The 15,023-nt window shown below is 40.8% G+C and overlaps 1 protein-coding gene across 1 annotated transcript; it reads right to left on the reverse strand.

Annotated features, from left to right (window-relative positions):
- Positions 1 to 623: 623 nt before the first annotated feature.
- On the reverse strand, positions 624 to 12,220 carry LOC307251838 (histone chaperone asf1b-B-like). The gene is made up of 4 exons (XM_080029263.1): positions 11,935 to 12,220; positions 10,812 to 10,927; positions 10,460 to 10,636; positions 624 to 1,669 (listed from the first exon to the last, which is right to left on the reverse strand). Exons 1-4 carry the CDS (start codon positions 12,041 to 12,043, stop codon positions 1,472 to 1,474), a joined length of 600 nt encoding a protein of 199 aa, XP_079885389.1. The 5' UTR covers positions 12,044 to 12,220; the 3' UTR covers positions 624 to 1,471.
- Positions 12,221 to 15,023: the final 2,803 nt, after the last annotated feature.

Raw genomic sequence — 15,023 nt, forward strand, 5'->3', positions numbered from 1 at the left:
TGCCCCTACAATGAGAGACAATAGTAATCAAACATTTGATTCATTTGATGGCCACTTACCACTCATTTGAGCACTGCTACAGGAAAGAATATAGATAGATACTTTATACACCCCCAAAGGGAAATTGTATTGTTGCTGTAAAAAATAATCAAAAATCAAACGTTCCTAAACATGAACAAAGTTCATTTTAATAGCAAATCACTGTAGATGTTGATAGCTGTGAGCAATACTTTTACTTTTATCTGGCCTTTAGCTAACCACATTTTCCATTGCGTCTTTCTAAACAATGTAGACGTGAAAAGCAGACAGAGGGAACAGATGGATGGCTGGATGGAAGAGCTAGTCCCTTCAACCAAGAAGAGATAAAATGGGTGAGAGCAGACAGTTCCCCCCTCCCTTTTTGGGTTGCAGTTGCCAAGCAACGTGAGGCTGGAGTGAAAATGGCGGAGCGATCCTGCTGCATTTTATGAATGAAATAAGGAAAAAATAAAGGAGCCAGAGTGGGGAGGGGTAAGAGTGGGCCGATGCGTGCACACAGACACACAAGCCTAGTCTCACTACTGTTCTTCTCCAGGTGAAAGCAGCAGTGTAAAGTACAATGAGGTGATTACCATGAAGCAGCACAAGGTCCACAAAACAAACTTTATTAACCCCATCGCTGTTGATACAAATACTGAGGCAGAGAATATATAAGTACAAAAAGAAAAATATGTCCTCTAATCTTGAAGACAAAATAAGCGCTTGTAATACATTATTTACAGTATGCTTAAATCATCCAAACAACTCGACTGCAGTATGGCACCTGCTAGTCCTTCACCTACAGGTTTTAGGGTATAATTACAAACATTTTATGTTACATTTTAAATAACATTATCTGAACTGTGACCTGTTATAAGAAGCATGGGAAACTCAAGGGTAAAACCGGCAAGTATGTGGTTTTACTATAAGTGGAGCTACTTCTTACAACAGGCCCATTATTTTAACCCCAAGATTTATGTCCAGAGGTTATCCAGATGCTACACATTTACACCAGATTTGACAAACCTTCAGAACAATGAAATGCTTCCCTGTAAGCAGCAAGAGCTACATCTGTTCTGTGCTCAGTTGGACAAAATGACCTGCACAGTGTGGGTACCAAACAGGTCAACGGCAGTGCATGAGTGCGACTGACAAGTCTCCGGGTTGTGAGGATATGGCAGCCAATAGTTAAGAGACCACCCTTTCTCTGGCTCAGCCTTAACATAATCCAAGAGAAATACGGTAAAATAAGGTAATGACGTGTGTGCAGATCTGTGAGTGTTGAAAAGAGAGGGCTAACAATTCGAGGTCCGTCCCACTTGTGTTAGCGGTATAAAAATAATGTCCCTGCTTTCTGATAGTGTCCACGTGTTACGAAGTCCAAATGTGTGTTGGGGCTGTGGGTGAGTGTACTGGTAAGAACTTCTTGTCCATTATCTTAACCTGATGATTCTTACATGCAGTCCATGGAGTTGTCCGGCATCAGTCCCAGACTTGGCATCTTTCCTGGTATACAGGACGGAGGGAGCATGCCGCTGACGTTTGGGGATGGGTCCACGTTCTCGTTGTCCTCCATCTTGTCCGCAGAGCCCTCCCAGTTGATATGGAAGCGAGTGACACGGGGGTTGGAGGCCAAAATATTTCTCTGGAGCTGAGGGGAATGAAAGCAACATCGGTGAAAAACGCTGAAGTGTGGCACATTGGGGATTATTCATACATCAGTGAATGTATTCTTTTTATAGTTTATCCATTAAGAGTCAAATCTTCCCAACATCAGAAAATAAAAATAATAATAATGCCCATTACAACCTCGTAGGGCACAGGATGTCGCCTTCAAACCTATAAGATATTTTACAATTTTAATAATATAAACAAAAAACCTGAAATTCTTACATTGGAGGAGCTAGAACTAGTGAATTGACTAAGATTGTAAAAATCACAAGTCCAACAATTAATTGACAAATGATTTCAGCACTCAAACAATTTCCTAATGTATAAAGTAAAAGTGCCATTACTGTTTAAGCTCGACCATCATATTTTAACACAAATGAATGGTCTCAATCAGTTTCTCCACAACTGCTAAAATCCTATTGATATTATATTTTATGTTTGATTTTTGGAAAAATTAAGAAAAGGTTGAGGAGGATTCTTTTTTACACTGCTTACTAAAAAAACATCCTTATTATGGATTAATCTATCATTTACATTTTGCTTATCTGATTATATAATGCACCTGCATGGTGCCTGAACTGATACACTAAACCAGATATGTCAGAGTCAAGGCCCGCGGGCCACATCCGGCCCGCGAGAAGGTTTTTTACGGCCCCTGGGATGATCTTGATTTATTATTAGAACCGGCCCGCAGACCGCAGCAAGCCGGCAGCCCGCAGATCTTTTACACGCACCAATACTACATTTCCCACAATGCAACGGTGACGCACCGAGCAGTAGGCTGCTTCATTTCAATATTTATTGGCACAGCAGTCGTCAGCATCACAGTAAAATTAACTTTCAGATACCCATCAAAAATGGCAAAACGGAAGGTGGACACTGAGAACCGGGGGTTTCAAACAAGGTGGGAGTCGGAGTATATGTTCACGGAGGTAGCTGGAAAACCTGTGTGTCTTCTGTGTGGAGAAAGTGTGGCGGTACTGAAAGAGTATAATCTGAGACGACATTATGAAACGAAACACGCGGACAAAAACAAGAATATGGACATGGAACAAAGGCTACAAAAGGCAGAGGAATTAAAACGAGGCCTCAAATCTCGACAGGCTCTGTTCAAAAAAGCCAAATCACAAGGCCAGGCTGCTGTCAAGGCCAGTTTTATTTTGGCAGAAGAGATCGCTAAATCAGCCCGGCCATTTACGGAGGGGGATTTCATCAAAAACTGCATGATTAAAGTTTGTGACGAAGTTTGCCCAGAAAAAAGGCAACTCTTTTTAAATGTGAGTCTGAGCAGAAACACCATTGTCGAGAGAGTAGACCAGTTGTCCATCAATCTAAAAGAGCAGCTTGTGAAAAAGGGAAAAGATTTCATTGCATATTCCTTGGCTGTGGATGAGAGCACCGACATTTCTGACATTGCCCAGTTGTCAATTTTCATCCGCGGAGTGGACTCCAGCCTAAGCGTGACAGAGGAGTTTTTGGCTTTACGTCCTATGCATGGCACAACTAAGGGGCATGATTTGTATGAAGAGGTGTCAAGATGTGTAAATGAGATGGAGCTGCCTTGGGAAAAACTCGTGGGTTTGACAACCGACGGAGCACCTGCGATGTGTGGACACAGGAGCGGACTGGTGGCGAAGATACGGGAAAAGATGCAAGAGGAAAACGCGACAGGTGAGCTGACAGCTTATCATTGTATCATACACCAGGAAGCGTTGTGCGGTAAAGCCTTGAAAATGGAGCATGTAATGAGCATCATCACGCGCACAGTTAACTTTATCAGAGCCAAAGGTTTGAATCACCGCCAGTTCAAGGCATTTCTGACGGAGTTAGAAACGGAGCATGGTGATTTGCCTTATCACACAGAGGTGCGATGGCTAAGCCAGGGAAAGGTGCTTCAAAGATGTTTCGAGCTTCGTGAGGAGATTTGTCTGTTCTTGGACAGCAAAGGGAAAGACACAACACAACTCCGAGACGAAATGTTTCTGTGTGAAATGGCTTTTCTGTGTGACATTACGAGTCATCTGAATGCAATGAACTTGCAGCTGCAGGGTCGGGATCATGTCATCTCTGATATGTACAGTACAGTGAAGGCATTTAAAACCAAACTGACTCTGTGGGAGACGCAGATGCGGAAAGAAAATTTGAGCCACTTTCCCAGCTGCCAGACCATGAAAGAGAAGCTCTCTACCAGTGCGTTCCCGAGCGCACAGTTGGCTGATAAAATAGGTATGCTTGCCGCTGACTTTCGACGCCGATTTGCTGACTTTGAAGCACAAAAAAGCAGGTTGGAACTGCTCGGTAACCCATTTGCTGTTGACGTGGAAAGCTCACCACCAAACCTCCAAATGGAGTTGATTGACCTCCAATGCAATGATGCACTGAGGGCAAAATATGCGGCAGTGGGTGCTGCGGAGTTCGCCCGTTTCCTCCCCGACACAATGCCCCAGCTGCGCATCCAGGCTGCTCAAACGTTGTCTATGTTTGGCAGCACATACCTGTGTGAACAACTGTTTTCTTTGATGAACCTGAACAAAACATCACACAGAAGTCGACTTACTGCTGAACACCTCCACTCAATTCTGAGGATTTCCTCAGCTCAGAGCCTTACCCCGAACATTGATGAACTTGTGGAAAAGATGGGACACCACCAAGTATCACCCTCAACCTCAAACAAGTGAACATTACTGTGCAATCACATATTTAGAGTTTTTACTCAGTTCAAGTTTAAAAGTTAAAGTTTAATATTTGTTTTCACTGCATGTTACTTCTCCTTAAACAAAGTGTTGTTTTTGATTAATAGATTTTTGCACTTTATTTTATTGTATTTCAATCCAATTATATTTTAAAAATATTTCAGTTGAGTGGATGATAGAAAATTGCTATTATTGTTTTTTTCTTTGAAGTAAATTTAGCCCACTTTTGCTAAAATAGAAAATATAGGCTACTGATGATGCCTTGAATACCGGTTTCTTTCATTTAATGTTCATGTTATGGGGATTTTTATATAAAGGAAATTTGTCTTTTGTGTCTGTTGAAAATTAAAGATTACTGACAGAGCCATAAGAAAATATTGCTTTATTTATCTGATCATATTGGAATATATTTGTTAGGTTTTCAGTAGGTTCAATTAGGTTCACTAGACTATATGCGTCATTTAAAAATTTTTCAATGAACATTCGAACAGTCCGGCCCTCGGCTTGTAGCTAAATTTTTTATTTGGCCCTCCGTCCATTTGACTTTGACACCCCTGCACTAAACAATAAAAGATAAATAACTTCCCAATTACTTCAATTTCAGAGCACCAGAGGGCAGTAGAAAACAGTGTATATTTGAATAGACCCAAAACAGTCCCTGCGTGCCAAATCAGTCACATACTCTTTCTTTTCACTACACTACATACTAAAGTAGAGATGAGTTTAAGGGCCACAGGAGAGAAAAAAAAAATCAGATAAGATTTTTTTTTTTTTTCATTATGTTGAGAAATGTCAAGAATAAAAGACGAATACTCCAAAATGCTATTGGAGTTAGTGTGGCATTTATGTTTTTTCAGCATACCACAATTGACGTGCATATATTGGGACATCCTAAATCTTTTTTTGGCATACTAAATAGTAGGGAAGTATGGGAATTGGAACCCAGGGACAGTATATTTCAATAGACTCAGAATTCTGTATATTTCAATAGAACCGTCTCACTAGTATGTATCATATGTTCACACTATCTACTAGGGCTGCCCCCTTAGTCGACCAAACGGTAGTTGACCAGAAAGGACATTAGCCGAACAAGAGTTCACTGGCCGCTTAGGAAAAATTAATGAATACATTTATGTCTAATAGTAAATGCGCTTTTTCAAAATACATCACAACCAATATGACTTGACCATGTAAGAATGTTATTTGAAAAGGACAGACACGCTCAACAGCAGTCCACCTTAATTTAACATTGCTGCCCAAAGTCGCAAGGTTTCCTTCCCAAAATCCGCCCGCTGATATAAATGAATTAATAGCTGATGAACCTTAAGATCAGACAGACCACCGTTAGTTAGGTTTAATTTTTTTCTGCTTCAAAACCTGAGACAAACAGCTGAGCAGGGTGTCCGCGGATCCTTAAAAAGTCTTAAATTCATGTATCTAAAATGAAGGCCTTAAAAAGTCTTAAATTCATTAAAAATGCTATATGCTGGTCTTAAATCCATTACTCAAAAGGTCTTAAATTTGTCACGGCAGGACAATTTAATGTTTTTTTTTCTTCTTCCGGGACTTTCCGAGGAGGTGATGTAGAGGCTACTTTCTAACTAACTGCTCATATAAAAGTCTGACACTTCGCTAGAGGCAGTACAGCCGTGAGTGGCTGTGATTCGCATTTAAACGGAGAAGAAGAATGTGTGTCCCCTGCCTCCGAATTTGAAGTCGGTCGCGGGAAAGCAAGAAAGGAGAGAACGACGCAGCGGAATGCATGCCCAGCTATTATAAATTCAGTGAGGTGGAGGGAGGACGACATATGGCTGGTTTTATTCACCCCGCGACCGCAACTACACTGCAGCCGCTACTTGTAGGTGCGCAACCACCCGCCTGCTGGCGATGTAGGTAGGCTACTGACCCAAACGCAACTCACACAGAAACAAACAGATTTATTGTGTTTAGTAAACATTTTTATTTATCTATATTTATTAATTAATAGCTGCTCATCATTCAGGTCGCGTTGCCGTGAGCTCACAGAGTGAGACGCGAGTCTCAACCATGGTATCAACTTCTCTCTCTGTCTGTCGCTTTCTTTCTCTCCACTGCCTCCCTCTCTGACGGCTAGGCTATATAAAAACTATTGCCGATTGTCCCATCAATCGCAGACAGTAGCCCACATTTCCATCACCAATCGGTACAACCCTAATACCCGCCGTTTATTAGCCTGGCCGCCTGCAACAATATGAAGACATTTTTATTTTTTCGCAAATTACCTCAGGTCCCGTGGGCATCCCAGTTATGCAAACCTGTAGGCCTATATCTACAGTAGGCTAGGCCTACAGTATTTTCCAATATTGAAAATGCAAAAACATTCACCTGTGGAACCAATTTTTAAACAGTTTCTGCTATAAGTTCTGAAATAGAAAGTTAATGGACTAAGTGTGTTGTTTATTGAATAAGTAACTCAAATTTGAAGTATAAGTTGTATAAAAATAAATTAACAACAATAATGAGACAAGCGAAAAAATATTATTTTGGTAGCCTTTTAGAAAAAACAAAACTAATATAAAAGGAACATGGAATATTTTGAATAGGCTGATTGGGAAAAGTAGGCCTACTTCAGTTCAGGCCAGTGTACCACACCATTTCATAAACGAGAATAATAAGAAAATTGAGAACTTAAACGAAGTAGTAAATGAATTTAATTCCTTTTTTGTGAATGTGGGGCCCAAGCTAGCAGAAAATATTGATAAACATAACGCACGGCCACAGGATGGAGGGATAAGGGGGAGTTGAGTACTCCAATCATGTTTCTTGGAGACATTAATGAAAACAAAATTCTATCCATTGTAAATAAATTAAAAAACAAGACATCTACAGATACGGACGGGTTAGATATGTTCATTGTGAAGAAAAACATTGATTGCATTGTTAAACCTTTAAGTTACATATTTAATCTTTCTTTTCAAACAGGGGTTTTCCCTAATAGGATGAAGGTAGCAAAGGTGGTCCCACTTTACAAAGATGGTGATAAGCATATGTTTACAAATTATAGACCAGTTTCGTTATTATCTCAATTTTCTAAAATCCTTAATAAGATTTTTGTTCAAAAATTAGATGATTTTATTGAAAAGAAGCAGCTGTTGAACGAGAGCCAATATGGATTCCGTTCTGGGAGATCTACTGCCTCTGCAGTCATGAATATAGTTGAGGACGTAGTAAATGCAACTGACAATAAGAAGCATACAATAGGTGTATTTATCGACTTAAAGAAAGCATTCGATCATTAAATTTTGCTATCAAAACTACAATCATATGGTGTGAGAGGAATAGTATTGGATTGGTTAAGTAGTTATTTGAACAAAAGACAACAGTATGTTCAGTATTACGATAACAAATCCAATAATATGTAAATTCTATGTGGGATACCGCAAGGTTCAGTTTTAGGACCGATATTATTTATACTTTACATTAACGACATCTGTGATGTATCCAAGTTACTGAATTTTGTTCTATTAGCAGATGATAAACTTTTACCTCTCTGGAAATTATTTAAATTAATTAGTAGAAAGTATGGAACAAGAAATGGTCAAACTGAAGGAATGGTTTGATATTAATAGATAAATTTAAAGAAAACGAAGTTCATGCTTTTCGGTAATAGAAAAAAATATCAAAGTACTGTACTATCCATAGCAGGAACAATCATTGAAAGAGTTAAGGAAATTAGGTTTTTGGGTGTGCTTCTAGATGAAGGGTTGACGTGGAAACCACATATCTCACACATACAGAAAAAAATATCTAAGAGTACTTTTGTATTAAATAAAGTAAAATATGTGTTACATTATAAGGCATTGAGAACCCTGTATTGTGCGCTAGTGTTGCCCTACATCAGCTACTGTGTGGAGGTGTGGGGAAACACATACCAAAGCAACACAAAGTTACTCTATCTGCTACAAAAGAGAATAATAAGAATTATATTTAAAACTGGTTATAGAGAGAGCACACAAATATCTTATTTTTTCACTCTAAACTTTTGAAATTTAAAGAATTGGTCGAATTACAGACACTTATTGTTATGTTTAAAGCAAAAAATAAAGTACTGCCAGCAAATCTTCAAAATCTGTTTATCCTTATAGAAAATGAAGGAAGAAGAAAAGGACACTTTAAGCATCAAGTTGCAAGGACAACAGCAAAACAAATGTGTACTTCAGTGGTAGGAGTGAAAGTATGGAATTCTCTGCAACGTGAACTACAGCAATGTATAAATATATTTCAGTTTAAAAAACGATTTAAAGAGAAAACAATGAATTTGTATGAGCACTTATAGAAATTGATGATTTCTATATTGATGGTTGTGATCATGGTTTGCTTTGGAATCAGTTTCAGATTGATGTTTTGGTTTCTATTTTGTTTCATTTATTATCGTCATGCACTGACATGAGTTGACATGTAGAGTTTTTTTTTTCTTTTTGTTTGTTTTGTTTTGAGGGGGCAGGAAATATAAGATATTCTTCACCCTGCCTCCTTTTTGTCATGGTTTTATGGATTGTACATGTGAGAATGTTGAAATGAGTTTTGTTGGAAGACATCCATGGACGAAATAAATATAAATCAAATTTGAGGGACATTCTTCCCCAATTTTTTTCTAATGCTGCAGCTAACACATTTTCTTTATTGATTAAACTTTATTGATTCTTTATTAATACAGCTGGACCCCACAAATATCGCTGATATGTATTGGGTTTTAGGTCTTAAATTTCTTTCAAGGTGGTATTAAAAAAAGGTCTTAAAAAGTCTTAAATTTGACTTGCTGAAACCTGCATATACCCTGGCTGAGGCGCTGGGTTAAAAAGCAAAAAATATAAAAATCCTAATAGCAACAGTTTGTGAACCTGACACACCGGCAAAAAATAAAAACTTGCCGCAAACAATTGTAAGCGGGCATCTTGCACATAAGCAGACTTATAGCTAGTAGTTCGATCAGGATAAGGGAGAGAAAAAGAGAGAAAGAGACAGACGGAGAGACTTTTTTAAATATAGTTTTACTATTTAATGTAGAGTGATCTTCACTGACTGAATTAGGATGACTTTATCTAAAACTGCGGAGTGCCTGCTGAGACAAGTCGGACTGGGAACAGAACATGGAATGTGTCTCATTTGTCTAGCCCTGTGCTTTTCAAATGGTGGGGCGCGGGCTGCCTTGATTTCCAACTGACCAAAAAAAAAAAAAAAAAAATGTAAGTGCTAGCAAGCCCGATGTGCGCTTGTGTATGGTCATATCCGTGCGAAAGGCTGCGATTTGCAGTAAATAAATGTCCACATGTGTCTCCAAGTGTCTCTGTAGACTATTTAAAAAGAAATCAAGCATGTAGACTAATAATAACATTAATTAATTATTGGTTATCTCATCACAGAAGGCCTATTGGCCTATAATAATAATAAAAAACACCACCTTAACTATGTTTACAGTTTAAATTTTTTTTTGAATGAAATGCAAACCTCAGTGAATCATTTGCTCTTGTTTCTCTGTCCTGAGATTCACACAGACTGAGCAGTCTTGTTTAAATGTTACAAATTGAGCTAATAAACTGCACCTTGAATTTTTTTGCTGCAGAAGTTATCTCAGCTAATTTTTGTTATCTAATTTGATAATAAGGTGATTGTATGCAGAATGCTCGTGCCAGAAACTCATACAGTGGTTTTGTACAGATAAATAAATAAATATTAGCAGGTTCTCAATAGTATTTCAATTTAGGGGGGGTGCGGAAAAAATTCTGTCCCCTAGGGGGGGCATGACAGAAAATAATTGAGAACCACTGGTCTAGCCTATAATCATGACTTTAAATAACTTGCTTCGCCAAATGTTGTTAGTTTATAACATGAACAATTGCTTAAAATATCATTTCCATGGGGCTGTTCAGTCAGAAAGTGATGGACCTAAATGATGACTACTGGTCAACTAGGAAAAGTCTTAGTCAGAGGCAGCCCTACAACCTACATCTTGCGGTCATTTTTTTAAATGCAAAATCATGAGAGCAGATCCTAACACTATCCATGACTGAAATCAATGACAATGTCCTGTGGGTTACCTGAGTGTAGTCTGGTTTGAGAGGTGGGTTTTCCCGGAGCTCAGGGTCTGTGTATTCGTTGTTGACATAGTAGCCGATGCGGATGAACTCCTGTCCGCGGTAGGTGCAGGTTATGAGGGCGACAGTCACTCCTACAGCGTCGCTCTCTGGGATCAGCCCGGTGTTAGGAGCATCAGCCTGAGAGGGCAGACAAAGAGCAAGACATCAGATCACAGTAATCATGACAGTAATGCAGCACCTACCTAGCAACAAAACATTTCCTACAATTCTTAGCCCTAGTAAGGCTCTGCGTTCTAATTTCATTTTTTTTAAAGGACGAAAAAAGGTTAAGACATGGCCACAGCGTACTCACCTGAAACACAAACATGTGTCGGCCAGCCGGTACCGGTCCAACTAGAACGGAATCCAGGACCTGGTCATATTCCTCGCTCTCAGCCGAACCCACATAGATGATCTTCCACTCAAGGTCTGACATCACACAATAGAGACACATACAGTTCTGTTGTTAAGGATCGAGTTACACACACACACACACACACGGTAATGATGGTGATGAATGGGTATTAACCCCATCAGTTGATACTGGGCTTGGGACTATCAGGACTCAGGAGATGCTTTTGAACTCTACCTCAGGTCTTGCTTTCAAACTATTGTCTATATGGTTCTTAGCCCAGATTTTGACATATATGCTGTTGACATGTCTGACACCACCACACTGCAATTCAGATGAATTACAATTTAATTAAGGAAGGCCCACATAGTGTACAAAGGAAATGTTGTGTTCCTGTTTGCAGTGGTACACATTCACTGAAATACACATGGGTATGTACTCAATAAAAGCAAATGTTAATACTATGTTTTTATAAGTGTTTCTATAAGTAAGTAATTTGATATTGCTTCACATGAGTTGATGGGTGTATATCGAAACAGTATGGTTTAATTTGATGTTTTAAACCACCACTACAAAAAAATTAATCTCAAATATGCCCTAGAAAACCAATGCACAAGCTTTTTTTTTTTTCACTGTATCAATAGTTGATGTCACCGCAAGTAAACCGACTGCATTGCATTCCCAATATACTAGTGCTGCTGCTCCTCTGTTGTCTTTTAGCGCGCGGTTCGGGGCAACTCGTTGAGGTCGTTCGTTGCTGCAGTAACATAACGTGATCAACCAATGGGCTTCTCCGAAAAACGTTCTCAAACCAATCACCGCAGGCAGTGGGCGGGGCGCTGAACACAAACGCGCCAGCGCCAATTTACAACTACTCGTCAAATGAAATATCACTTATCGACCCTAATTTATATTGGTAGTAGGCTATATCTAAGAAATGAATATCGTACCTTTCGTTGACTTACGATGTACCCTATGTAACAGCAATATTTAAGTTACCGCCTAAGCAGAATGCGCCCAGTGAAATAGCTAATAGGCTATTGTACGGATAACTGGCATTACGTTAGCTGAACACAACACCTACCTTCCGGTAAATCCTCCATACATTCAAACGTCATTTCAAACTGAAACGGGTTTCCAAATGGGCTCGGGTTGTCGAGCACAGCAACATTTAACACTTGTACTTTGGCCATAATGGTATCTACTGAGGCAACTCCGTCTGGAAAACCAACTGAAGCTAGCTTTATTTCCAATGTATAAGGAGCCCTTCTGCACTTCGGTATCACTGTGTTCCTGGGCTGGCTCTCACGGTTGTGCGTTGCTTGTCTTCACGGCTGCAAGTTAAAGTGTGATGTTCCTAGACCAAACCAAACACCAAAATGACCCGGCGCGCGGGGAGAGAGGAAGTACGTCATTTTTTTCTGTCTTCTTCTTCACTGAACTTTCCAAGAGTACCTATTTGGAGACCCATCTATGTGAATAAGTGCATACCGCCACCTACTGCAATGGAGTTGTAACGTCAGGGCTTTACTTCAGGTAACAAAAAAAATAAAATGTAATTAAATTATCTAATTTTTCTTTTAATAATTGCAAAATGATGTCAATACAAATTACCTTTACGGATACACAAACGACAAGCAGGCTACAGATAAAACATGTGCCTGAGGGAATAAACAGAATTATGTGTAGCCTACATAGAATATTATATCATTGCAAATTCCTAAAACCCGCCCTATCCCTGCCCAAATTCATATCTTCTCATGTGAGATGTTCCTATCTGGATTTTATTGACAACATGCTCAAACTTTTTTCAGCACATCTGTAATACACTTTGCAATTAAATATAGCTTACACTGTATAGGGGAAAAGAATGAAATAATGACATACGCCTGTACCGAGTTAAATGAAACCTTTGAAGACAAGTAGATCAGCAAACATCAACTTCCAACTGAAATCAAATGTCAAGGTTTTCATTTTTAATGTAGGCCTACCGTTTATAAATGTGTGTTATTGTAAAAGCAAAAATGTATCTGTGGAAATATCACATTGTGTTACAGCATAAGATACAAAATGAACAACTTTTTGCTGTAGTCTACAAGCCAAGGGCAGACAGCAATTATTTTGTTCACAACCTAGTTTACGCGAGTGTAAAAGTTCTTCTCTTCATGCTTGTCCACATTTTGCCTTGTATAAAACGTTGAAGATGTCCTTTATGTATAAAGCACATGAAAATGTAGTTGCTTGAGGTCCATTTGAGTGCCTAAAATTAAAATAACTTTTTCCCATGAATAATCATGTCCAGTATTCATGCCTAAATGCATGAATTCATTCATGTAGTACTTCATGACCTCTCAGTCATTAGGATTAATTGGATCTCATGCATGCTGTAATGCAGGACAATACATTAATGAATGCATCAGCTGATACATGATTGCAGGCATTAATTAATGATTCATGTATCATTAATATTAAGTGTTACGGAAAATCTAATGTTACACAAAAAACATCAGTACTGGAGCCTGTGATGTCAACTACATGTCAGGTTTCAGGATAATGACAGACAAGAACCCAATAGCAAGACTCAGGAAACAGTTCAGATTCAAAATGAAAAATTTAATGAAAAGTGGATGACAAACCAGGTAAGAAAGCGTGGCGAACAAGTCGAGTTGGGGCAGGCAAAAGGGTAATCCAAGGCAAAGTCCAAAAGACAGGTTGAAACATGAACAGGCAGGCAGGCAGGATAGGAACACAGGATGATATCTGAATGCTGGAGCGCTAGGTAAAACACTAGTACATCTGACAATCTGGCAACTGACTGAGGGAACTGAACTGAGATATATACTGGGGCTGATTAACTGATGAGGAGTAGGTGAGTGTGGGGCAGACCAGGTGAATGTAATTAACAGGGAGTGCAGAGCAGGAGGGAGTGGCCGGGTCTTAAATTACATGAAAGTTAGAAAGGAAACCAGGAAAACAGACCTATGAAAACAAACTAAATACTGGCTGAAGTTGTGACAGAACCCCCCCCCCCCTTAAAGGTCGACTACCAGGCGACCTTAAACTGGAACTAACAAATTCAAACCCAAACAGGGTGGGTGGAGGGGAGCCAGGAGGAGGGAAATAAAATAAAAAATGGACCAGGGCAGAGCATGGGGTGACCGGCTGGCCAGGGACCAGGAGTGGGACAGTGCACGGGGTGACGGACTGGCCAGGGACCAGGAGTGGGACAGTGCACGGGGTGACGGACTGGCCTGGGAGCTGGAGTGGGGCAGAATGGAGGGGTGTCAGGCGGGCGGCCAGAAAAAGGCCCCAGGGCACGGCCGGGAGCTTCAGGCGGACGGCCTGGGGGGCAAGCAGGGACACGGCCGGGAGCTTCAGGCGGACGGCCTGGTCGGTGAGGGCTCCGTCCCTCTGGAGGCCTGCAGCGACGAAGATGAAGGCGAGGAACCCTTTCTGGAGGCCGGCCTCGGCGACGACGAGGACGATGGAACCCTTCTGGAGCCCGGCAGAGGCGACGACCCACAGGTAGCCGGCATCGGCGAAGACAGACCCCCGCAGGAGGACAGCAAGGGCGGAACCACTCAGGAGGCCGGTGGCGACGAAGATGAAGGCGAGGGAACCCTTCTGGAGGCCGGCATCGGCGAAGACCCACAGGTAGCCGGCATCGACGGACCCCCGCAGGAGACCGGCGAAGGCAGAACCACTCAGGCGGCCGGCCACGGCGAAGGCAGACCCCCTCTGCAGAACGGCCTAGGTGGAACCCCCAAGGACGCCAGCGGCCACTGTGACGGGGGCGGACCCCTTCCGGAGGAAGGCGAGGCAGAGGGCGGTCCCCCTGAGGCAGGAGCGAAGGGCGGTCCCCCTCTGGCAGGAGCGAAGGGCGGTCCCCCTCTGGCAGGACAGGGGTTGACACTAAGGTTTCCAAAGCACTTGCCCAAGTACAGGTAATGTCTTACTTGCCCGAATGTCGTGTTCACTTTCCCAAAAAAATTAAAAATAAAAATGTTAAACAATGATATATAGGCTAATTAAATTATTATATATTTTAGCGAACGGTATCTCTTAAATGCAAACACTGCTTACTTGTCTCATCCTGACCACATACAACCAACAACAATTCATATAAGCCTAGATATCATGACATCACACATACAGCCAAGAGCTTGGTCCTGC

The sequence above is a fragment of the Ammodytes marinus genome, assembly GCF_949987685.1.
Source record: "Ammodytes marinus genome assembly, chromosome: 6".
NCBI classification, from domain to species: domain Eukaryota; kingdom Metazoa; phylum Chordata; class Actinopteri; order Uranoscopiformes; family Ammodytidae; genus Ammodytes; species Ammodytes marinus.

Coding starts and splice junctions, on each gene's coding strand:
- LOC307251838 (XM_080029263.1), bottom strand. CDS start 12,043: ATGGCCAAAGTACAAGTGTTAAATGTTGCTGTGCTCGACAACCCGAGC. Junction 10,928..11,934: donor TATGGAGGATTTACCGGAAG/GTAGGTGTTGTG, acceptor GTGTGATGTCAG/ACCTTGAGTGGAAGATCATC. Junction 1,670..10,459: donor TCAAACCAGACTACACTCAG/GTAACCCACAGG, acceptor CATTCCCCTCAG/CTCCAGAGAAATATTTTGGC.